General features: G+C 41.6%; 4 protein-coding genes across 13 annotated transcripts; 1 reads left to right on the top strand and 3 right to left on the bottom strand.

Annotated features, from left to right (window-relative positions):
* Nucleotides 1-1,333: 1,333 nt before the first annotated feature.
* LOC131882533 (uncharacterized) lies at nucleotides 1,334-9,822 on the top strand. Of its 7 annotated transcripts, none has more exons than XM_059229703.1 (16): nucleotides 1,334-1,424; nucleotides 1,765-1,803; nucleotides 4,748-4,909; nucleotides 4,968-5,205; nucleotides 5,270-5,510; nucleotides 5,585-5,682; nucleotides 5,750-5,939; nucleotides 6,341-6,541; nucleotides 6,610-6,875; nucleotides 7,184-7,658; nucleotides 7,905-8,036; nucleotides 8,100-8,123; nucleotides 8,292-8,401; nucleotides 8,926-9,111; nucleotides 9,215-9,226; nucleotides 9,346-9,822. In XM_059229703.1, the coding sequence occupies exons 2-16, from the start codon at nucleotides 1,767-1,769 to the stop codon at nucleotides 9,431-9,433; spliced, it is 2,460 nt and encodes an 819-aa protein (XP_059085686.1). In that variant the 5' UTR covers nucleotides 1,334-1,424; nucleotides 1,765-1,766; the 3' UTR covers nucleotides 9,434-9,822. The 7 variants fall into 7 exon arrangements, with proteins under 7 accessions (XP_059085686.1, XP_059085683.1, XP_059085685.1 ...); XM_059229700.1 differs by lacking the exon at nucleotides 1,334-1,424 and adding an exon at nucleotides 1,587-1,707; XM_059229705.1 differs by lacking the exon at nucleotides 1,334-1,424 and adding an exon at nucleotides 2,003-2,060 and having other exon boundaries at nucleotides 1,702-1,803.
* Nucleotides 9,767-12,714, bottom strand: LOC131882538 (peroxisomal membrane protein PEX14-like). The gene is made up of 4 exons (XM_059229714.1): nucleotides 12,573-12,714; nucleotides 11,262-11,594; nucleotides 10,099-10,343; nucleotides 9,767-10,013 (listed from the first exon to the last, which is right to left on the bottom strand). The coding sequence occupies exons 1-4, from the start codon at nucleotides 12,636-12,638 to the stop codon at nucleotides 9,854-9,856; spliced, it is 804 nt and encodes a 267-aa protein (XP_059085697.1). The 5' UTR covers nucleotides 12,639-12,714; the 3' UTR covers nucleotides 9,767-9,853.
* LOC131882539 (guanosine-3',5'-bis(diphosphate) 3'-pyrophosphohydrolase MESH1-like) lies at nucleotides 12,674-15,204 on the bottom strand. Its single transcript, XM_059229715.1, has 4 exons — nucleotides 14,937-15,204; nucleotides 14,764-14,875; nucleotides 14,485-14,689; nucleotides 12,674-13,064 (listed from the first exon to the last, which is right to left on the bottom strand). Exons 1-4 carry the CDS (start codon nucleotides 15,070-15,072, stop codon nucleotides 12,963-12,965), a joined length of 555 nt encoding a protein of 184 aa, XP_059085698.1. The 5' UTR covers nucleotides 15,073-15,204; the 3' UTR covers nucleotides 12,674-12,962.
* Nucleotides 15,080-24,102, bottom strand: LOC131882534 (uncharacterized). Of its 4 annotated transcripts, none has more exons than XM_059229708.1 (4): nucleotides 23,815-24,102; nucleotides 17,550-17,641; nucleotides 17,283-17,471; nucleotides 15,080-16,387 (listed from the first exon to the last, which is right to left on the bottom strand). In XM_059229708.1, exons 1-4 carry the CDS (start codon nucleotides 23,944-23,946, stop codon nucleotides 15,154-15,156), a joined length of 1,647 nt encoding a protein of 548 aa, XP_059085691.1. In that variant the 5' UTR covers nucleotides 23,947-24,102; the 3' UTR covers nucleotides 15,080-15,153. The 4 variants fall into 4 exon arrangements, with proteins under 4 accessions (XP_059085691.1, XP_059085693.1, XP_059085690.1 ...); XM_059229710.1 differs by lacking the exon at nucleotides 23,815-24,102 and adding an exon at nucleotides 23,285-23,403; XM_059229707.1 differs by lacking the exon at nucleotides 23,815-24,102 and adding an exon at nucleotides 18,341-18,851.

Genomic DNA, 24,102 nt, shown 5'->3' with positions numbered 1-24,102 from the left:
ATAGAGAGGTGTAAAGCTTTGGGATTTCACACTAGTGCGCCCTCTGGTTCTACCATGAAGGCAGTGTCACCACACATCTTACTGATGGCAAAAAGTTGGCACCAATTATTTCTTTCGTATTTTCTGCATATTTTGATCACTTGCGATGTAATGTCATCCTTATTAAGTGAATGTTGAACTTAAATGGTTCAAAATAATTGTCGAACGATTTCCAAAACATGGCGTACAATTTTGTCAATGAAATTTTGGAAGCACTGAATGTGCTAAAATCATGGTAGTTCTTGCCGCGATTGTGGCGCAGCCTGACTAGCTCACACAGCTGAAATCCGATCCGGTACTTCACACGTCTCTATATGCTAACAATACATTGACGCACCTTCTATGCAAAACTGAGCCCCTCACCCGATGGCTGACCAGGTTAGTGTCCACCGGCATTATCCGTACCAGTTTTTTTCTTTCGTCAAACTATGTGTTATTGGTTACCAGGAATGCCATCCATATATCAATACTGGGACAAAGTATCGACATATTCTTACTTATTCATTGTGAAAATTGTTTAACACAGCTCAATATAAAGCAGTTTTGTAGGTTACCAGGCACAATAAATTTCTAATGGCAAGGGTTATTATTTTCTTGAAATGATTTGTTTATGATTGATATTCAACCCATACATAACTGGTATAATGTTTATCTAGATCTCGCAAGCCTGTAGGTTTGAAATTTGCAAAGGTGTAAATGCCAAATGATTGAAAAATAATATTTTTTTAAAGGTAGAGCAACTTAATATTTTGTCAGCATAAAGATGATACGTAGACAAACTTCTTCGGTCAAATGAATTTTGTTCTAAGCATCGTACATACTCTATTATGCCTAGAATTTCACCGTGCTAAAAAAGTAACCCTGATTTTTCTTTCTTTAAACCAGGGTTGCTATTTGCTCAGACTTGCCATTTTACGTTGTGATGTAATTGGTATGTGCTTTCCCTTTCCAACGTTTTTGGCAACCATGAGTTTGAAGAGTTTGATTTGATCCCATCACTGATAGATAACCCTTCAAATATTTGACAACCCTAACAATCGCCACTCATCTCTCGGTTTTAAAGGTGACCAAAACCACCGTTAACTCCAAATCCTAACCAATCTTTCTGACCAGGTTTTACGGAAGCAATTCCAATGCCCACACACCCACTCCAACTATCAAACCAGAAAACGCCATCAAACCTTTTTCAAAGCCCATTCATCTCGTTCGGAACGTTCCCCAACCGATGAATTTAGCCCTTAAATTCCGAACTCACCTGCTGTCTGTCTGTCTCTCTGCTTCCCTGATTTCTAGTTAACTACTTGTCCCTCTTCCCGCCAAAGTTGCGGGCTTGGAAATTGGCGCGCATTTAGCTTTCCTCGTTCCCTGATCCCGCCAAGTTAAAGGTGAACATAACCAAGTTCCGTCAAGTTCTAGAATACAGAGAAACTCCACGTGAGACCCATCTTACTGGTAGATGGATTGGTTGGTAGAGGGAGAGAGCCGCGTCCCACGTTCCCACTCGCTGGCTGGCTGGTTTTTGGTCTTAATGTGACTTTCCTGCCTCCGCCAAAGGCTGGCCCATGCTGGCCCATTCTGGCCCATGGACGCAAATACAATCTCGAGCACGCGACGTGTTCCACGGGGAACAGTATTACGCTGTGGCCCTTCAGTCTGGTCTAGCTCGCGGTGAAGCCAGAGGTTGATACTGTTGAGATATTATATATAGACTGTGTTCGTTTACAGATATGCCCACCAATCTTGTGAAATCGCCTCCGGCCAGGAGTAAGTATTGAAATCCGTAGTGCCTTTGATCCTTCATTTTTGGTGGTATCACCAGTTGCCTGGCCCCATTGAGTTTGTGGGGGAAAAGCATAGAAACGTTTGGGCTCTTGCTAGTTCTTTCTAGGCCATCTTGTCGAAGTTGGGAGGTCATCTTGAGGATGTCATGTGGTTATTCTTCTTTCTCTTTGATACTTTCCAGTCACTCTCAAGTGAATTGTTTCCCTTCGAGCTTCATTCGACTTTATCCAGCTTTTAAGGTAGGTAAAAGTAATGTGGGATAGGCTTTGTGTTGGACTAAGAACAGGATGTCCATGGGACGACGATGACGACGATGATATATAGGAGGTTTTGGGAGTAATCCGATCTGGTCTCGTATTTCTCTTCAGTTTCTCTTTAGAGTTTTTGTCGATCTCAGAGTGGCGTCAATATCGCAGGATGACATTTTCTTTGGGTAAGCCTGACTTTGTCGTATTTAAAAGCCACCCAACGTTGTTATCAAGGACTTTCTCCGTCACATTTTCTGATTATTCAAGAGAGAGTAGTGAGATTTCTCCTGAGGGTGAGGGGAGAAAACGTCGTTCAAATCTTTGGGGTGAATCACGTCTTGGCTTCGTGAACGGCTTGTCAACATGGGTCCAATCCATTAGCTTGGAAGTAAAAATTTCTGAACACCCTGGTCTGGCTCATACCAGATTGTGATGAAGTCATCGATCATTGTAGATGATTCTCACGAGATGCGTTTTGAACATGTCCAAGAGCGTCATTAGTGAGCGATACAATCTTCGTTTCTAGAAAGGATTGTCGACACATTGCCCAAGCTTCCAAGCATGTATTGTATCTTTCCTCGTGTATTCTTGACCGTACTAACCTTTGAAGTTGAACTTCATATCGACCAATCCCTTGACGGATTGTCAGTTAGAGCTAAGATGTTTGAGAACACCTTACTAGCATGTGTTTTGTATTCTTCAGACGCATCTAGAAACCTGACGTTATTTTCATTATTCCACCAAAACTCGTTTCAACAGTCAATTTTATAGATCTGGTTTCAAGTAGTGGCTTCAGTGCAACCAAATAACGTTTTTGGCACCATGGCTTCGGTGGCAATACAACAACTCTCCTTCGTCGTTTTCATTAGCCATGCAAGTGCGATGGAACAACCTCAGTGACCTTTGGACCAAATGGCATTAATGCCATTGGCCACCTCGTTCCATTCCTATTTCTCATTCCCTCATTTGTACTTCCATGCTCGACTTATGCTGAAAGAATACAGAATACGATCGAGAGAACACGAAGGAAAGGCGAAAGGAGGTCCTCACCCGTCGGACAGGACTTGCCGTACAACGACGCTTCGTGGAGCTCTATCTCCTGTCTATCTTTCCAATTTGGGATAGTAACAGGCCGGGAAAAAGCCGGCTTCAACTGGTTTAAGGTTTGGCCATGGGACGTGTACTTCGAGCACTTTCCATGGAGAAGCATTGTGGCTTGTCGCTGCCGTTATGAAACTTTAGAATTGTCTACTGAGAGTCCTAAAAGTATAAAGTTGAATTTGTAAGCGTAAAGAAAATATTCCTAACTTATGTTCAAAATTGGATCATTATAGTTGGTTAAGAGTGAAAATACGATTTCATCTACTGTTGTATAACAATTAAGGTTTTTTTTAAGCGGCCTTTAACCACGGAATACGAAACCGAAATTTCCTTTCTTACTTTTTTGCTTCGAGCAGTCTTTACAAAATGCTTAAAAAGCTCCCAAATCTTTCAAGAATGTAAAACATTTGTCAAAATTACAAGGAAAAAATCCGCAAGATTGCATAAATGAAACATTCATTTTCCCGTGATCGTGAAATTACCTGTATTTAATCGTCGAGGGACCAAAAGAAGCTTCTCTCAAATTAGGTATCCAGGGGAAATATGATGGCATGCTCGGGTTCCTAGACCCCCAAAAAAGAGCTTGATGGCCTGCTTGACTGACCGAGTGCCTGCTTGAGTGGATGGATAATGCACGTAGAGAGAGTGCGGGCAAATAGAGCCAATAAGTAAGGGTCGAAACTGGATTGGAGCTCAGTTTCAAAGCGCATCAGATTCAGGCAAGATATCGTCGCACACAGACACAACCCGTTTCGCGTTTCTTTTGATTTGAGAGTTTTTAAGTCGTTTTTTGGTTGGCGAGCGAGCCCTTTAGTTACCATGGCTCCCGTAGCTATCGAGAAGATGGCATCAAGTAAGTAGTGTTTAACTTTATTCCGGAATATCAAAGGCTTCACGAGCGTTTGATTTTGAGGTACTAAAAATACTTTGGCCAAGAATGAGTTACTTTGAATGTATTGGGCATTTGAGCGTTTTCGTGCTCCTTATCTATTCCGCAATATCAGCAGAGGACGTGGAGAACTCATCATACAAGATAATATCGTTAGCTTTATGTAGAAGTAAACACCTGGTTCTTTAATCGAAAATTCGTATTTCTTCTATTATTTCCACTCCCAAATGCCAGAGATTCCCATCGAGATTCTTCGAGAAAGATTTTTGACCTCTCCTAAAACTTGTTTCTGAGACACTTTCCTGACCATGTAGTAGAAAGATTCTCTCGTTGACAATCCGGACTTATGTACTTTCAAAAAGGCAAGGGGGAAAAAACTGAACAGCTGACAAAGTGATCATTTTCATCACTCCGTGTATTCTGCCTCTGGAAAAACAGCCATTCTCGGGCTTTCTACTATTTAGTGTGAGTGTGCGGTAGAAAGATAGAAAGAGAGGCTAGAGAACACAACCTTTGGCTAGTAACAAACAGACAGGAGAACGTTTCGAAAGCTTCTGTTTCTCCTTTGGTCTTTCTGTGTGTATTTGTGAACTCATTATGACCCACTCTCCCGGTAAAAACCCCGCTGTGATCCATCAGATATTGTCTAATCGATAGTAATGAGTGCTTGTGTCTAAATCTATTACAGGGAAAAGAATGATTAGCCACTCCGTGACTGCCTCAAGTTTGATTGTGGTCAGCAATCGGCTTCCGTTTGTCTTAAAGAGAACAGAGGACGATGGGTTGGTCCGGAAACCCTCGGCAGGAGGTCTGGTCACGGCCGTGGCCCCGGTGGTCGTCCAATCCGGAGGTAATCATGATCCAATTCAAAAATTAGGGACATCATGTCATGAAATGGATATCGGCAGGTCTTTGGGTGGGTTGGCCCGGTCTTCAAATGAAGGAGACAGATTCCGTGCCCGAATCCGTGGAAGGAGATGTATCGCCTACGGCTGGACTCAAATCGAGTCAAGTCTTGTCGGTGAATTTGGATGATGTGGACTATGAGTTGTACTACAACGGGTGTTGCAATGCCACCTTCTGGCCTTTGTTTCACTCGATGCCGGATCGAGCCATTTTTAATGAGAAATTCTGGATGGCTTACAAGTAAGAACGTCGAGATGTTGCGGAGGGTTTGGTAGGCGTGGCTAAAAGTGCTCTTTACTTCAAGGAAAGTGAATGAGGACTTTTCTGAGATCACCTTGAAGGCTCTGCGGAAAATGCAGACCGATCATCCGGAACAGGTTCCTTTGGTGTGGATTCATGATTATCACCTCATGTTGGCCGCCAACACCATTCGACAAAAAGCCGAAGAAGAAAACCTTCAGTGCAAGATCGGGTTCTTCTTGCACATCCCATTCCCTCCTTGGGATATCATGAAGATCTTCCCTTGGGAGGATATGATTCTCCAGGTGAGAGACAGGATTAATTCATCAATCCATCGATCAAGAATGAGCATCCCAGTAATGTCGGTTCTTTTTTCAAGGGCATTCTGGCCTGTGACTTGGTTGGATTTCATGTGGAAGATTACTGCCTGAACTTCTTGGATTCTTGCCAACGAGGCCTCGGATCTCGTGTGGATAGGTGAGAACGTAGATTATGATATCAATCATCAATAATTCACTTGCATTCAAATCTGTGTTGTCTACAGGAAACTGATGCTAGCTGAGCATGGAGGGCGTACCGTAAGGATCCGTCCTCTCCCCATTGGAATTCCGTTCTCACGATTTGACCAAATGGCCCATGAATCGCCCAATTGTGGATTGGACACGAACAACGTCAAGGTTGTGTTGGGCGTGGACCGTCTGGATTACACGAAAGGACTCGTCAACCGTCTTCAGGTACGGAATATATGTTTTGAGTGATGTGCTATGTATGTATGATGTATTTCAGAAGTGGAAGTGAAAATCGAAGGAATGATCAAATTGGAATTCTTAGCTTGCCGAGGATGATTGAGTTGTCTAGTTTCGTAGTTTGAAACATTTGCTACATGTTTGAGCATCTTTATATGAATTTAATGGTGCCCCAGAGTTGGATCTTACGAATCTAAGTTTCTCCTTCACTCGATAACAAATACAGTCTTTGGTACAGAAATGTTGACCCTCAAAGCCTCAACATGATAATAAAAAAAAAATAATAATATCAAAATTAATTAGTCAAACGTCTTGTCGATCATATCTTTTGTATACGATCCACTGTATGGTTTCAAAGAGATCATCACCTTTTAACTCGACCGTTTTAGGCCTTCGAACGCTTGCTGGAGGAGTTCCCCGAGCACATTGGCAAGATTATGCTCATGCAAGTGGCCGTTCCCTCTCGAACCGACGTCAAAGAATACATCGACCTCAAGGAGGACATGGACAAATTAGTCGGCCAGATCAATGGAAAGTTCTCCACACCCACGTGGTCGCCCATTCGGTACATCTACGGCTGCATTTCCCAGGTTAGCTTCCACCTCATCCCAATCACATTTCTGGTCCTTCTTCACCCTGAATGTTTTATCGTCCACAGCAAGAATTGGCGGGCTATTATCGTGATGCGGATGTGGCCCTCGTGACCCCAATGCGAGATGGCATGAATTTGGTGGCCAAAGAGTTCGTGGCTTGTCGAATCCGTGATCCCGGCGTGCTGATACTGTCTCCCTTCGCTGGAGCGGGCGGCATGATGCACGAGGCTCTCTTGGTCAATCCCTATGAGATTGGCACGGTGGCTAAGGTTCTCCATCGGGCCCTTACCATGCCTCATGACGAGAGAGAGGTCCGAATGAACGCTCTCCGGTAAGAGGAAAGCCTTTTGATTTTCGTTGTTACTCTGAGCCGAATTTGGAGAGCTGATTTTATATTGTAAAATGGTGCAAAATCTTCGTATGGTATCCTTGGCCCTTTTTTAGGTAACCGATTTCATGTGGTTATCAACTCCTAGGATTCTAGGTTCGCAAATTGCTCAGCTTGCTCTTTTTTAAATCAAGATCAAGTTTTGATTAATAGTTCAAAATTTCCAACATCAGTCTCCTCGAGAGGGACTAAAATTCCCCAACAGTTGGTTATTGTGGAATATTGTTTCCCAATACAAGTTCCGCTTTCAGTGCTCGCGAGAAGATTTATGATGTCAATTTCTGGATGAAGAGCTTCCTCAAGAGCATTGGCACCCTAATCGAAGAAGACGGCGAGGACGTGACTCCGACTCAAATGCAGCCGGTGAGTTTCGACGACTTCAACAGCTATCTCGGGCCGTACGTAGGGGACCGGGCCATTTTATCGCTTCTCTTGGACTACGACGGCACACTGGCGCCCATTGCCAAGCACCCTGACCTGGCCGTGATGCCCACCGAGACCAAGAAGGTCCTGGAGCGCCTGGCCAACCATCCCGACGTGTTCATCGCCATTGTGTCGGGTCGAAGTGTCAACAATGTCAAAGAAATGGTCGGGATCAACGGGATCACCTATGCGGGCAACCACGGGCTCGAGATCCTACACTCGGATGGCACCAAGTTCGTCCACCCGATGCCAGAGTCCCAAGGGTCTAAAGTCAAGGCTCTCGTGAAGAACCTCCAAACTGAGGTGAGTATCTCGTCTCATTCCCATTCCCATTATTGTTTGAGGGAGGCGAAGGGGGTGGGTGGTTTCTCTCTCATATTATATTCCTGTTCTACTCCTTATTGATGATTTTTAAATACAATGATGTGTCTGGTTGTTTCATGTTGCGCATCTCAATTGGTGAATGGTCCATTTTCATCAGGCGTCCCTCAAGGCGTTCTACTCAATCAATCCCTTGCTTCTTTAACAAGGTCTCTCGGATTTTTGTAGGTGTGCCAAGATGGCGCTTGGGTGGAAGAGAAGGGCGTTCTTCTCACTTACCACTACCGTGAAGTAGCTCAGGAGAAACGAGAGGCTTTGGTGACCAAGGCCAAGGACATCATCACTCAAAATGGGTTCAAGGTGAGTAGCCGAGCTGGGATGAATCTAAGTCGTGCCTTTCCGACATGAGGAATTTCATTTCAGTTGCCCATGGACCACGAAAAACAAGTAATAAGTTATTTCCACTTTGAAATCCCTTCAATGTGCATTCATGAACAATCGCCAACTTCATATAGAAATGCATGGCTAGTTTTCTCAGCTTCCATTAATGAGAAAAGCCACAAATGGTATGGACTTGTGTTTTTATGAATCCTAATCCCACTTCTTGTGTTCCAGATCGGACTCGCGCATTGTGCTTTGGAATGCAAGCCACCCGTTGTTTGGGACAAGGGGCGTGCCTCCATTTACATTCTCCGAACCGCCTTTGGCGTTGATTGGTCCGAAAGGTAAGCAGATTTATGTCTTCACATTTCATGTTTGTCACGCACACAAGGTCTCCCCTTTGAAGCAAAGCTTCCATAATTTGTTTAGGTTACATTTATGTCATGTCATTCTTGATACTGGGCCAAATCTTTCGTTTCATAGTACTGGGGATTAAATTCACAGAAGCTGGAAGAAAGACCGCCAAATGGAGATTAAAGAAACACATTATTAGTGTTGTTATTATCAAATGGGATTGCTTAGAAGATTCGGGTAATAGACCGCAATTAACCCTATATTTCTTTCAATGATTGACCATAGCAAGTTCTATGTTCTCAGATGCACGAAATCAATCTCTTTTATTCACACGATTTTGAAACATGCATGATATTTTTCCTCTTGAATTAAAGAGGAGAGACCCCTTCAAGAGATTTGATGGATAATAAAAGATTGCCTGACCTCATTCGGCATTCTTGAAACTGACAAGTCGCCAATAAGCTGCAATTCCCATAGACATTCATAATTTGGTCACACCCGAACATTGTTTCAGGATCCGCATCATCTTTGCGGGCGACGATGTCACCGATGAAGACGCCATCATGGCCTTGAAAGGCATGGCCTTCACCTTCAGGATCGTTAGCGATCACCTCACCAAGACTTGCGCCGACAAGCGGCTTCCCTCAACCGACTCCGTTCTCACGCTCTTGAAATGGGTGGAGCGACATATGGCCAGTCGGTAAGTGGGCGTACCCAAACAGCCTTCCAGGGTGCTCAAAACCAACATATTTTCGGGGAAAGATGCGATTGTTTAACAACCCTAATCCATCTTTCTTTCGTAGTCTTACCCAGGGGTAAGGTAACACCTGGCCACATACAGTAATCCTAGAGTACTCCTGGCACCCTCAATGCTTCATATCGATGTCATAATTTGAACGTTTTTCATCGTCATATTCCATTTTGTATGTTTTAGGAAAAGCCCGGTTGAAGCGGGCAAAGTTCAACCCATTGCCACGGATTTCCACGTACCCACTCATTCAATTGTCACCATGCCCATCTAAAGCAAACCATGTCGTTCCTCGTTATATTATTCTTGCTATTCTCGTGACCCATTCAGCCGCCCCGATTTCAAAAAGAGTTTCATTTTTCACGAATAGAGAGTTATGTAGTTACGCAATCGTGCTCTATAGTAAAATTCTTCTTGTCCAAGTTTGTTTCGGGTGTTCCGATTGCATTGGGACAGATTTGACCTCAGAGAAACTGGACCAATGGAGACCAACAAGGAATGCATTCGAAACGGTTCCCCTGTGTTAAGATTGTTGGAAGTCCAGCCCCCATCTCCTCGATATAATAACTATACTATTTGTCGATGTTTCGGAAAATTCTTGCGACTGTATGGACAACGAATCGTATTCAATGCGTGAAATAGATACAGTATTTTGACGTTTTACTCCTTGTTCACTTCTCTTTTCAAGCCGATATTAGGCTCCATTTTGTTTGGGATCTACAACATCTTGTTCCGAGCTCTGATCTTGGACCAAGTCCGGCTCCTTGAGGGTTCCATTTGTTCGGATCGTGTCTTCTAATTGCCATTGGGGGATCTTGGGAGGGTCAATTTGTGGGTTGGATGGAAATCTGGATCTAGATCAAAGCGACGAATTAGTTTCATAAAGCTTTCGAAAGCAAGGTCACTTTTGGCCTTCTTTTTGAACAGTTTCAAACTCACGGACTGAGCATTAGTCCTTTGACTGATTGGACATCTCGCTTGAGCTCGGTCAGGATATCACGGGTTACACTAATTTCATCGGATGGCTTGGTCCGACCTTGATCTCGCGTCCATTGGGTCAGTTGTTGGACGCTCTCATTCAAGGACTTCATGAGGGACATCAACTCCCTTTGAGAGTTCAGGAGCTCCTCTTGAGGAGATATTTTGGGCCGCGTCTCTTCATAAAGCCAATGCTTGACATATTTCTAGGTAGTAAAAGGAACATAGATTTTTGACCAATTGGAAGGCAAAGATTTTTAATTCGCGAGATGTTCCTGGTGTAATAATGATGAGAACGAGACGTAAGTTGTAAGGAATATACTTTTAAGCTAAAAAAATATCTGTCTTGAAAAAAAAGTAATATTGAACAAGAGATAAAAATAATGAAATAAAAGACAAGTGTGAAAAAATAGATGATAAATGGTGAATTGATAAATAGAACGATGAATTGTCAAGAAAATCATATTCAAATTCTGCTCGTGTAGTGCGCTAGGTGGGTATTTCAAATCAATTGTATCAAAAATAATTTCTCGCTGTTTTTTAAGTAATTTGAATTTGAACATAATGCCAGAAGGCAGTAATAGTCTGAAGGTACTAGTTTCCTTTTTTTGTGGACTTTTAATTCGCTATTAGAAATTTAATCCCCCAACAATTTATAAATGAAGAAATCATAGTCGTCAGTTTTCGTTTTTTAGACAGAGTTGACCAATCTAGTTTTAGACTTTCTAGACTTTCATTGGTAGCTTTGGGGAAAAAAACTGTCCGAATATTTTTCCCGTCTTAAATTGCTGGGGATCCCCGCAAAATGAAAATCTGATTTAAAAGCTGCTACAAGCACATATACATCTAATATCATCATATAATACATTTGAAGAAAAGTAAAACATTTTTGCTGTACGGAACAAGCCAATGCAATCATCTTTTAAAGCCTGAGTCCTCTCCATTACTGACAAAGCAATGTCCATCTTCTGACAAAATCTCCAGTTCTTCTTAAAAGGGCCAAATTATCCAAATCCCAGTCCCGACTCGACCCATCACTAATTGCTAGTATATATGGGCAAAATATCAATCCTTTAGAATAAAAATAATAATAATATCCTAAATAAAGCAATAGTGGCCCGGACCTGCCAAAGATACTTGATTCCATAACCGGTTCCAATCAGTAAGAAGAGTAAGTTGGCGATGTCACGGAACCGTTGCCAACCAGTGTATGCTGGAACCAAGGCCATCTGAGACGGATATCCATTTGATGGAGGAGGGATCGATTGACTAGGCAAGGCCATGGGCGAAGCAGGAGGAGGAGGAAGAGGAGGAGGAGGAGGAGGAGGTCGTGCCTTTTGAAACGCTAAATCGATCTCGGCTTCGGTGAGGCCCTTCTTGCCGAGGAATTGTCGTTTGACGTCCTCGGAACTGTTGGCCACTTTGGCGTTCTCCAAGAACTTGACGGCTGTGTCGACCTGAGCAAAAAATTATTTTGCATATAGTTATCCCCGTTTTGTTCAGGCCAATGTTCGATTGTCTATTATCCCCAAAATGGTATTTTTTTTTTATTGCTAATATGGCGGGCATAATTTCCCGATATGATAAGAGACATGACGTTATGGCAAACATGAATGCTTCCTATGCATATATGATGGTGGGAAAAATAAGACTGAAATATTGACTCTCACTTTGAATGCCCAAGCAACGAATAAACATAAAACTGATTAATGGGGCTGATACTTTGTTCCATGGCATTAAAAAAGTGCACACGGTTCATGGGCAAATTATCATTACAAAACAGCGGATTTGAAAGTGCTGTTATAAGCCATAAAATGTCATTTTAATGGTGATCAAAATAACGATAAAAAAGAGAAGAAATTGGTAAAAAATTCTTCCGGGATGCAATTATCAACCTCGGATGATTCTGGTTATTAAAAGTAAGGCATCATAATTGTACAAAATAAATGTGTTGGTGCTTCTAAAATATTGAGTCACTGACATTGAATTATTAATAGGACTCCTTTAACTTAACTTTCCTTGTGAGAAATTAAAAGCTATTAGAAGAACATGAAAAATATCGGATGGCTCCAACCTGTTACGTTATTTTTAGGCGCATGTCACATTGAATTGTCTAAACGCCTCAATGATGTTCAATCTAAGATTTGATTTAAAGGCCACGTGTATTGAAAAAAGTTGATTCTCTTTTTTTTAGATATTGAAATAAAATGGAAAGGCCTTTGAAACGTTATGCCAAAATTCTACAACTTTATTTCTTTTAAAGAAATAAGTTTTAACGGAGCACATTTACGACGTAATTCAAACTACCATCATGGAAAAGTTATATTCTTTATAACCCCAAGCCGTGTTTCTTGATATAAAAAAATAGTTTCTCGCCGGAATTTTCTAATTCCCACATATCATGAAATTACTTGTATAACTAATATAGTGCTTACCATGTCATTACGAGGAGCCTGACTAGCAGGAACAATTACATCCCCTTGAGTCCCTGAATCGGCCATTATTTGGGTTCACAAATGAAACATCACTCAACGAATACACCAAATAGATCTTTATATATTTCACTCAGAATGATTGGAATGTTCAGTCATAATATTAGTCAAGTAATGGCCAGGTTCGACGACTAACTGTCGCTGGAAACGTGTTTCTTACGATAAAGATAAGGGTAAAGATAACTTAGGATACAGATGACCAAGAAAAACCTGTTGCAAGGGTTTCAGGTATGAGGTCTTGTCGGTCTTGTTTTCTTCATCGTTCGACACCCAACCTCGAAAATCGAGGCCACGATTGTCACCGGGGAATAAAAGATAAAATGAGGTGACATTCTACGATTTTTTGTTATGCTTGAAGCCTGGGATGTTTCTATGGAACATCTTGTTCAATTCTTCTTCTAAAGGTTTGTTCGTTCCTTTGAGTTTTGCCACCACCTGGAAATACAAAGGTAATTTCATGCACATTCAGGAATACGCAATTTTCCTATTTGTTATTTTCGTATTGGGATTCGGCGGCGTTAGGTCAAAAGAGGAAAGCTAGATGTATGCAAATAACATCATAGGGCATGTCAAGTGAAGGAAATTCAATGAAAAATGTGGTCCGGCACCCTGATTTTAGGCATTTTGAGGAGGGAGAACAAAGACAAACATCACAGTCAACTCGAACCATCCACCCATTGAATTTTCAATATTCGAGTGATTTTGAGTGAGCTGTGTTACGCAACCTCACAAAACGAACATTTTTGGTGTAATTCGGTGAACGCACTATCTAATTGGCTCAATACCTTAACCCGGGAGCTCCTAGGTCGGCATTTTGGTCACTATGCGTCTCATGCGAATCAGCTGTTTAGCTTGAAGGACCTCAGTTAGGGTTCTTAACTCGAGCAAAAAAAGTTACTGCCAAGCAATCAAAGATCAAGAACGAGTCATGAAGCAACCCTTTGTTCGAGTCTTAGAAAGGCAGGATCACGTTTTGACGCGCAGTTAAGCATTTTTGATTTTTACTTCTGTACCCTCTTTTGCTAAAGATTGGAGCCCTAACTAAGGTCCTTTAAGCTAAAAAGCTACCTTTCTGGTTCATTACACAGGAGTTGAAGGGTTAATGCTATTTGCCTAGACAATAGTAATGTAGCATATAAATGAAATAAATGTCAACATTCAATGCATATGCAAAGTGTAGGCATGTTGTCTTTGATTTTACTCCATGGAATGACGTCAGTTGTTCTTGGTCGCGTTCACTTGACAAGCCCTATTGGTTGAAAGTGCGGACAAACACAGTCAAGCAAGCAATCTGTGTCAAAGTAAAGAGGCAACGGAGGAGGGAAATTCAAACTGAACCAAAATCGTCTTTTCAAAGTCAAAATTTTGGATGTTCAAGTCAATAGTTTTGTCCAAAACTGTAACTACGATAGGACATTTGGATGTCAGCCTCAGAAGCAATCACAATTACAATCCTATTTGCATCATACTCTGGGTAAGAGAGAAAAATCGTTCAAACCAGTACATTAATTTCAAGCCAATGTTCTCGGATGTTTAATGTACTGTAAATTGAATTGTTTTGGTATTTTTCCTGATTTAATATTCCCCCCAATATCCAGTTCCAAAATTTAAGCAATTTTTACAAATGGCAAGAGGGTTATTATTAATGTCATATTTGAGCTGAGTTAATTATATCATGAAAAGCCAATCTAATTTTGCTTCATTCATTTCACACTTTCACTCATTTTCAAAAGGGACATCAATTTCCTGTTACCCTGCAGATGAATTTGAGTTTTGTGTTGATTGTTCATACTAAAATTCAACATGTTATGGACAATTCTTATTACTATTTCAATTCTATGAAATTAATACATACGTTGGACGACCAAACAAAATACTTGGCCTTTCGGCTCTCGGTCCATCCTTGAGGCGTTTCCCGCTCTAAATCCCGGAGATTGTACAACTTATCGGCCAATTTGATCAGTTTCGCCTCTCGTGAACACGTTTGGGCATGGACGATTTGGAGGCGTTTCCGCTCTTCATACGGCAACGATTTGTCGTCACTGACCTCGTTCACAATCCTAATATGGATCAGTTTCTAGATCAAGCAACTAGATTACAATATCCAAGACCTTTAAGGCAAAAGTGTCCCTACCCTCGCAGTTTGGGTCCAAAATGATGCTCAATCTCTTGGAAAGTGGTGTCCGTGTCTTCAACCGTGTCGTGAAGAATGGCACCTATAAGGGTGTCCGTATCGTCAACTCCACCTAAACATATTCCATTGTAAGTAATTGTCGAGTAAAACTGACATTTCAAGTGTTGCCCAACCTTCCTTTGCCAGGATCCAAGCCACGCCCAAGGGGTGATTAATGTAAGGTGTCTCCATTGAATCTAATCGGCGTTGGTCCGTGTGCTTTCTGGCGGCAAAATCGGCAGCCTCCAAAATTCTGATATGGTCCAACATACTGAAACTTAAAATAAAATAAAAAATCAAAATGAGCCTCTGTTTTTCACAAGCTACAAATCAGATTTAATTCAGTTTTTATTATTTTGTCATCTCATTCACACGATTCAATCGAATACTCAGCGATTTCACGGACGCTCCGTAAAAGTTCTTGGTCACGATTTTAGCGGCCTCCAGGGACAAATCGTGCTCAACCCGCAGATGGTCCCTCATCTTGGGTACACTTTCGCCACAAATGATACACCCCTCGCCCACAGAGGTTCGCCCCTTGTGATCATTCTGAATGTGAGCCCAGAACTCGTTCCTCTTGTAAACCTCATGGCAAATCCCACACGTAATCCGAGGCATGTGATTGTTTTGCATATGCGGCCGATACTTGGTTTCCGGGATGTCTATCAAGCAATACTCGCACTTGACCATGAGCCTGTTGTTTTCATTCTTGCCCGCCCATCGATTGGCCGTGATGGCCTTGGGCACCGCCCGGGTCTGAGGGATCATTTGACACTTGGACTTGACATGGGTCTTCACCTCGTGAAGGAACACCAAACGCTGGCAGGATTTGCACGTGAAGGCCCCGTGCTCGCTCATGAGATGCGTGAGAAGACTCTCGTCGGTTTCGAGTGGAACCCGGCAAACCTGAGCAGGACATCGGATTTTTTCAATATCATGATCAACCTTGACATGCACCCCGAGGACATGAATGGCCACGAGCTTGTCGCAAATGGGACATTCGAGGAAAGGGATGAAGTCCTTGATGAGGTATTTGATGCCATCGATGAGGACAATATCGCCATGCAGGAGAATGGCCGCGGGTCGAGGTCGAGATCGAAAGTTGATGTTCACGTACTCCATGTTTAACTGGGAAAAGGCATTTGAATCTATTGATAAGGGGGGTCGGAGTTTCATCTTGGCCTGCAAGGCCTTGGGCATCAAGATGGTGTCGGTGCGGGCGTGGAGATCATGTCGAACTATGTGTTGGGCATAGTCATCCACATGAAAATCGACCTCGCACACCTCGCACACGGCTTGGGAGTGTTCTTGGGCGATGTGAGCACTATACTCTTCGATTTTGCAGCGGAAATTTACGCAGTGAACCCCGGAACAGGCAATGTAAGCCACGCCATGAGCTCGCTGGAGATGCCAACTCAGGGAGGACTTGGTACACATGACCTTGCAGACGGGACAAGACATGTACACGGAGAGAGAGGGGCCTTTGTGGATGAAGACCGCGATCCCGTGACAATCGAACTCTTCGAAATTGTTCAAGGCCAATTCGCGTTCCTGACCTGTGACGCCAAAGGTGGGTTTCGTGATCCTATGGAACAATTGCACACAGTTTAAAATAATGTATCTGGAGATGGAAAAATCGTGGCCAAGAAGAGGGTAGGTAAGACTAGGTAATCTATGTAGTAATAATGTCTTGTTATTTATTTTTTTGCGGACATCCTTACTACTGCAGGGAATGAAATCCCCATTAGATCAAATTACAGCAATCTTCTCCACCGTCATTAGGTTCAGAATCGTGTAATAACTGATCCATCAAGGGAATAAAGTTGGGGGATTTGGCTGGCCCTTGAATTTAATTTTGATTCGAAGCATTTGATGTTGCAAAAAAATTTATCCGCGCATTTAGAGGGAAGGAAATGGAACAATGAAGGGGCCTAAGAAAAAAAAAGGTTAGGATGCTTGTGGGCTTGAATGTATGCAAAAAAACACACGTTAAGCCATTGCAGTTGTTCCAATTGACCCTGAAAACTGGCTTGGGGGAAATTTTATGAATGCTTTAGAAAATACCATCCAAATCATTCAAAAGTTGCAATAATAAATCCTATCATACCTAACAAAAATGCATTTTGAAACCTAATACGATTCTTCAATGCATTACACTTTTCCAATCAGAATAAATACGAAACATTAACCAATCATACTACAATACGTTCCAAAACTTTGACCATGTCACGACAAGATGAATCTCGTCCATCCTTTTTAACTTGATGTTCCCATTACTACCAGAATTGTACGCCCCCTCCATATTTTCAGTTCACAAACCTTAACGATCTTAACCTTACGATTACGATTTGGATCTCAAATTAGAGTCTAAGTCTGTGCTTTCCCCACTGAAAACTTATTCCAGAAAAGGCGCATATACGAGGGTGAAGGTGGGTCTGAATTGCCACTAGACTCAAGACCCTGACCCCAGGCCTACTTACTTGGGGGCCAATGTGATTTGCGGTTGCGTTTGATACCGAGCATTGGGGCCAGTGGATTTGGCCAGTGAGATGGACATGGGCGCCCCTCTGAGGCCCGATGACAACACCATGGATCTGCCCCCCACGTTCACCATGGAGCTCACCGATGAGATCGTCGGTCGAGCCACACCTATGGTATAGGTGCTAACTCTAGAATGAAAAATGGTTCTTTCTTGTCAAATCTACAAATGAATGGGGCATTAGAATCCATCTTGGTCGCAAACGCACCTGGGTGAGTTCTCTGTTGTCATGGCAGTTGAGGTTCGGAGGGCTTGGGCACTGGAGATTGCCGTCGACGAGCTGGTAGGCATATTGTCCGTCTGAAAGATGAATGCCAAAATGGTAAACGTTTTTCTTAATCTGATTCTAGCTCAGATTTTTCAGTAATCTTTTAAACCTAAAAGACATCATATACTATCATTTTCTCAAAACTGTTTTTAGAAAGTTATCAGTTAGTAGTTGATTTGATTATGGGGTTAAATAGTCCATCGGTTTACCCTTCTCACTGACCCCCTTGATGCCTGAAATCGTAGATTAGGATTGATGGGCTGACGATTTCAGTATTTTCTGGCATAAGAACCTCCATAAGTTGGATTGGACTACAAAAGCCTTAAGACTAGGCTGGGACCATTACGTCTATTTGGCTTTTCAAAGCATTGTCATTGGCGAAATCCCGAATATTACCGATTTTAATTGAAAAAAAAGAAAAAACGGTAGATATCAAGACGCACATTTCATACTATACTAAACTATCAATAGACAATCAAATCCGCGTGTTTCTAATAATTTAAAGTGTTGCTCAATTAATCCTTAGCAGTTAAGGCTCTTCACGCGACAAAACACTGAAATGTTGGGTAAAAACTTGAATGGGATTGAACTTTGGCATACTGGTTGGCAATCTGACGAACTAGCAAGTTGATAGAACACTCCAGTGCTTCAAAAGAATTGTAACCAAATGGACTAATTAAGATCTGGGAGCTTGCAAGTCTAACTACAGTGGTTTAGTAAGTCCTCCTTACACCCAAAAACAAATCCCTGTTCACGTGATATTCAGCAGTCTTTCGAACAGGTTGGGTTTTGTCTTGGTTCTGTTTTGGAGTGCGATGCTTCGCCCTCTGAACATATCGAATGTGGCGGCGAGATGGCTCTGTGCGGGTCATGCTCGTATTTCTCCCTGGTATGTTCAGACAGGGAATTGAACCTGCCAATAGATACTTTCGCTCTTGACCGAAGAGCGATTTCACGCCAATTGATTCGGGCAAAAAGTGTTTTTGGCACACGCGATAGTGCTCGGAACTTGGGGTCCAGAGGCGGCGATACTTATTTTGCCGCTTGATAGCCACGCACCATTGCCTTCTCAGAGTTGGATCTTGAGGAAACTTGAAAGCGGCCTCTCCCTCGGATACTTTACACCGAGGAACTGCACACGATGAGACCATATTGGAATTATTCAGAAGCCAAAAGTCCGCAAATGGCAAAGGGACAATTTGGGTTTTGTCCTTAATGAAAACCGAATGACGACACTACACAGAGATGCTCCATCAGCTGACATTAAGAAATGGCTTCGGTGTTGCCATTTTGGCTATTTTCTTACGTCTTGACCTAGCTTGAGGGATAACTAGATCTCGACACCGGGGGCCTATGTTATAAAGAGTTTGTCCAATGTCCAATTAGTACTTTTTGTGATCAACGTCATAGATGCCAAAAACCTGGATGTTGGACAACCGATGCTTGGGTTGACTAAAAAGTACAATAACCTGTTTGCAATCAAGGCCCAGTAGATCATCCATTGCAGTGTTTAGCTGATGATTTTCCAACATGGAGTGCCCAGAAATCTATGACATTCATCACCAAAAGTGAGTACTGGACACCAGACAAAATGTTTATAACATTGACCCCGGATTTTGGACAGCGTCAAACATAGTTATTATCCAATAAAATGTAATATGTTTTGAACCTAACCTGACCTAACCTTTCAGTTGCAAGGACCTTGGGACACCTAGACAACGGTGCAAGCCTGCGTTAGCTCGGTTGCAGAGGCCTGGGGTTGTTAGGCAGCGGTTAGGGAGCAACACACACTTGCCAAAATGGCAACACTAACGTTATTTTTTGATATCAGCTGGATTAGATAGGATTCAGCGGCCTTACGTCACAAAATGCAAGCAAAATGTAAACAAGGTTTGTCATAGGTTGAAAGTGAGGGTAACCAAAGTCATGGAGTAAGCAATCCCTGTCAAGATGAAAAGGTGATATAGGAGATCATTTTTAAGGTCAAAGTTTCAAATATACCAGTAAATAATTTTGTCAAAAATGGTACTACATTAAGACATTATTGTAGCCGTTTCAGAATCAATCACAATTAGAATCCTTTTTGCATCATGCTCTGGGCTCGGAGGAAAAAACTTTCAGACCAGTACATAACTTTCAAGTTTCTGTCGGCAAATCTCCCATGTTCTGTGAACTTGATGATTGCCTGAAACCAAAAAAACTCTAAATTGCTTCCATGCTAGATTTCAAAGGACATTGTCGCTTCGTTCATTTAATGATCATTTATCAAACAAAATTGAGTGGCTAAGATTAATACAAAAAAGAATGTTTCACTTAACCTGACTTCGCTAAAGAATTGGCCAAAAGCAAAATTAGGCACTCGGTCAATTTGGCTCGGTCCCGAAAGCGACCATATAAGCGGGTTCCACTGTACAACATTTCAAGCTCTTTTGAAATCATGCAAGATTAAGCAAAATAGTCTTCTTTGATCTGTGATTCTGTGATTCTGTGATTTTGAAAATGACCCCGAGATTAGCAATAGAGGTTTGGTGATTTCAGTATTTACTTAGATATTAAAAATAATACTGAGTGTTTTGACGCACATTTCTTACCAAAATGTCAATAGTCTGTCAAATCTGCCGGTTTCCTATTTTGTTTAAACCTGTTCAATCAACGGAACTGATCACCTTTTGATTCCGTCAGTGTTGCTCAATGAATCAGTAGTAGTTTAGGCTCGTACTAGACAACGATTGCCATTAAAACATATGATTTGAGTTAACTTTTTATTGTGTTTGATCGTTTAAACGAGAACCTGGTTTCGACATGGTCTTTCTTTGTGAGATTTCAGTTTAAACGTCTGGCCAATTAACCTTGTTCATTTTTTAACATAGCAAGCCTTTTTGTTATTGCCAAAATTATTGTATATTATATTAAACGACGTCAATACATATGTAATTGTTGTAATTTCTAAGTTTTGATATACGAGTGTTTAAATGACATATAACTCAAAAGAAGCTCTAATTTTTTAAATTTTATTTCAATTTCCAAAGAAAATATCAAGGTTACTTTGCTTCAATGTCTTAAATATAGTTGTTTCAAATTTTGCCGAAGTTTCGGGACAGAAATATGCCGAGAGTAGGCCGGAGCAGGCCTCTCTTAATCGAAGACATTGCAGGGTGATCAGATATTTTCTGCATTCTGTTTTTTTGTGTTTCAGATCAAACTTGCAAGACCAGGAAATATTTTTCAAATTTCAAGCAACAAGCTTAATCAGCTGGGGTGTGTAATCAGAAATGAAAGATTTTCAAGCAAAAATAGATTGTGTAAAAAATGGTGCTGTGACAATTTATAAAATGCAGTCGTACATGAACCATTACTCTCATGGATAAAGGAAACTGAAACCCTAATTTGATCCCTTGACAAAGAACTATTAAGCCTGAAAAGTACGTGTGACCTCTCAAAATTTAATAGTGACGTCATCTCCAAATTTTGAGAGCGCACTCGTAAATTTGAGGCTGAATAGTTCGTTGGTAGAGGATTAAATTAGAGTTTCAGTTCGTTTACCTATTACAGGAATGGTTCATATCGCATTGAATTTTAATAAAATTCTTAGTCTTACTCACTAACATGATGAGTAAACACTACTCTTTAGTAGAAAAAAAAAGTTTTTCGACTTAAGTTTCATATTACAGAATGTTCTATTTTTACAATAGACTTTTTGAAACCTTTGAAACGTTTTTTTGTCTAATATTGATCCTTGATTCTTGGTTTTTAGTACCCCCTCTGTATTGAAAAGTGCCCTAAGCGATCTCCCAAAATTTGTGCTGACATCATCATGCAGCTGATACTTCAATGTCCCAATATCCCAATAAGCGGGTTGTTGTTTATGCATATTGCCAATATCGAGGAATTAAATTGATGCCATCATTACATTTTGTGTCAAAACATATTGATCATGTAGATGTAAAATTTCCCGCATTTTTTGGGAACTGATTTCTTGGGTAAAATCTCTCCTCTTAAGCAGACTATGTATTGAGATTAATTTCCAATGAATAGAAAAACCATGCGGTATTTTTTTTTATTTGCGGACTTCCTTGCCGCTACCGGGATTGGAATCCCAGCAGTTCAAGACGAGAAGATTATTCATTTTACTTGACTTCTATTTGATCGACCAACGAATTGGAGTTGGCTGATCTGGCTAATCCTTGAATATAAGGGTGATCCGGAATTTTAGTCAAAAACTTGTCCAAGTCTGACTTAAATCCTGCTACTGGATCAACCCCTACATAAACCCTACGAATATTTGAGGGCAAGCAATTGAACAATGAAGGAGCCCGAAAAAGAAGAGAGTTGAACTTCATTGTTTTAACTAGCCTGGATTCTCGAGGGCTTGAAGGTGCTCTCAAAACGCACGTTAAGCCTCTACGGTCACTACAATTGACCCTAAATCCTGGGTTGGGACAAAACTCATGAATGCTTTTGAAAACGTACAATATCAGATACCTTTCGTACCTTCTCTGAGTACTGTACAATCCCAACCTTTCTAACCTCTCCCAATACGAGAGCTCTCTCATATCTTCAATGTTCCTAGTAAAACATCTTTGGACCTGCTCGAGCTTTTGCAAACCTGCTGAACTCATTGGAGCCCAAATGGGAGAGGCATATTCAAGATGCGGCTGAACAATCGACATGTACAGAGTTAGCATCGTGACACTATCTCTGGACTTAAACGTGCGATATATCCAACCACATGTTTGAAAAGCCTTACCAACTTTCAACTGGATATGCTCATCGAACTTTCCATTATCTTGGAGTACTACACCTAAATCCTTCATGGATGAGACCTGCTCAATGTCCTTACCTTCATCATCTAATAGTGGAGTGTCTAATGGCGTCGACCCAAAGGTCATTGAACGGAATTTCATTCCATTCAGTGCCATGTTACTCGCAGCAACCCAGGAGTAGATTTGGTCTAGGACCTCTACCAGACAACCAGAGTCTGACCATTCCTACCAAATACCAATTTTGTATCATCAGCATAAGAAGAGATACTGACATTACTACTACCAAGCTTCTGAAGCGGAGCAATGAAGATGATGAAAAGGAGAGGACCCAAAATGGAGCCCTGTGGGACGCCCTACTTGACATCATGTACGTCACTAAGGGATCCCTCAACCTTAACTAATTGTTTCCTACCACAAATGAAACTTCTTAGCCAATTGAGAACCTTGCCTTGGATCCCAATCTCATGGAGCCTGTTAACTAAAAGGCCATGATCTACCTTGTCAAAGGCCTTGGCAAAGTCGAGATAAACTACATCGACTGATTCATGGCTCTCCAGTCCCTCAATAACTTGCTCTATATGTTCAATCAGTTGGGTAACCGTGCTATAATGTGCTTGGAACCCATGCTGGCTGGCTAGGAGGAAGGACTTCATTAACTTCAAGAAATTCAACAAGTTTGAACTTCATGATCTTCTCAAACACCTTCGCAATATTCGAAGTGAGAGAAATCGGCCTATAGTTACTGGGGAGTGACTTATCTCCCCCTTTGAAAATTGGAACAATTCGGCATCTGTGGTTGATTTCAGACCTTTATCCTTCTTCCGGCATAAAAACAATGCCAAAATCAAGTGGTTCGTGGAAGAAAAAGGGTAACTCATTGCTCTACATTTGCTAAGTTTATGTCCAACTTACCAACCGATGCCTGACACGCCCATACGCAACCGATTAAGAGGCTATTGAGCCGCTTGTGATTATCGCCACTTTCGAGGAGCTCGGATAACTGCATCTCTCCTATCGCTGTTTATCTACTAATGCTAACTACTTTCTCAAGTGAAAGGTATTTATTAAAACTTATTTCGTGCCTAAACCAACGATAAGAAATTGAAGTTGTTTCGTTGCAATTACTGATTGTGATTGTGGCTAGCAATAAAAAGATAACTCATATCCAGCATCGCAGTTTCTTTCAATTATGGGATGACTTTAATGAATGATATTATGCCCATTGCTCTCTAATGAAAAGGTAAAATCATCTGATCAATACTTTGACTTTGTAAATCTTATCCTTTTCACAAATCTACACCTGCCACAATCCTAGTTTTTGCACGAACCTTGACCAATCTAAAGATCAAGCCTCCATCTTACATTACCCTTGCTACGTCCGTCAGATAGGTAGACACACCAAATACTCCTTCATCCAATTGACCTGTCCCTTGGTCACTTACATCAATATCGATGATGAGCTCTCCGTTCTCGAGATCTTCCGTAACCATGGGCTCCAAGTATGAGCTTGGAGGAGGGGTGACCTTGGCATGATGACTCGAGGATATTTCTGATATGTCGTCGTATTCGTCCATGTTGCCGTTATGAATGGCTAGAGGGCGTGATTATGGTTAATCCGGATAAGTGGTTTCACCGTTCCACCAAGACACAATCAATGCTGAACGTGGAGAGCGGAATGCTCCCCGGTATGTCCAGTGTCAAGAGAGATAGGTTTCAGAAGGACAACAATA

Source organism: Tigriopus californicus, chromosome 6 (assembly GCF_007210705.1).
Source record: "Tigriopus californicus strain San Diego chromosome 6, Tcal_SD_v2.1, whole genome shotgun sequence".
NCBI classification, from domain to species: Eukaryota; Metazoa; Arthropoda; class Copepoda; order Harpacticoida; family Harpacticidae; genus Tigriopus; species Tigriopus californicus.
Note: the sequence above shows the minus strand (reverse complement) of the source record. Positions and strands in the feature narration are given on the sequence as shown.

Bases quoted from the DNA above. Each gene is read 5' to 3' on its own strand.
- LOC131882533 (XM_059229700.1), top strand. From the start codon at position 1,602: ATGCTGGCCCATTCTGGCCCATGGACGCAAATACAATCTCGAGCACGC. The intron at 5,511-5,584 runs GTGAGAGACAGG...TCTTTTTTCAAG, and splicing joins GGGAGGATATGATTCTCCAG to GGCATTCTGGCCTGTGACTT. The intron at 6,876-7,183 runs GTAAGAGGAAAG...TTCCGCTTTCAG, and splicing joins GTCCGAATGAACGCTCTCCG to TGCTCGCGAGAAGATTTATG.
- LOC131882538 (XM_059229714.1), bottom strand. From the start codon at position 12,638: ATGGCCGATTCAGGGACTCAAGGGGATGTAATTGTTCCTGCTAGTCAG. The intron at 11,595-12,572 runs GTAAGCACTATA...TTTTTTGCTCAG, and splicing joins AGGCTCCTCGTAATGACATG to GTCGACACAGCCGTCAAGTT. The intron at 10,344-11,261 runs GTCCGGGCCACT...TTTACTACCTAG, and splicing joins GAATCAAGTATCTTTGGCAG to AAATATGTCAAGCATTGGCT.
- LOC131882539 (XM_059229715.1), bottom strand. From the start codon at position 15,072: ATGTTGGACCATATCAGAATTTTGGAGGCTGCCGATTTTGCCGCCAGA. The intron at 14,876-14,936 runs GTTGGGCAACAC...GAATATGTTTAG, and splicing joins TTGGATCCTGGCAAAGGAAG to GTGGAGTTGACGATACGGAC. The intron at 14,690-14,763 runs GTAGGGACACTT...GATCCATATTAG, and splicing joins TTTGGACCCAAACTGCGAGG to GATTGTGAACGAGGTCAGTG.
- LOC131882534 (XM_059229707.1), bottom strand. From the start codon at position 18,760: ATGGTCTCATCGTGTGCAGTTCCTCGGTGTAAAGTATCCGAGGGAGAG. The intron at 17,472-17,549 runs GTGCGTTTGCGA...TTTTCATTCTAG, and splicing joins ACAACAGAGAACTCACCCAG to AGTTAGCACCTATACCATAG. The intron at 16,388-17,282 runs GTAAGTAGGCCT...ATTGTTCCATAG, and splicing joins CAAATCACATTGGCCCCCAA to GATCACGAAACCCACCTTTG.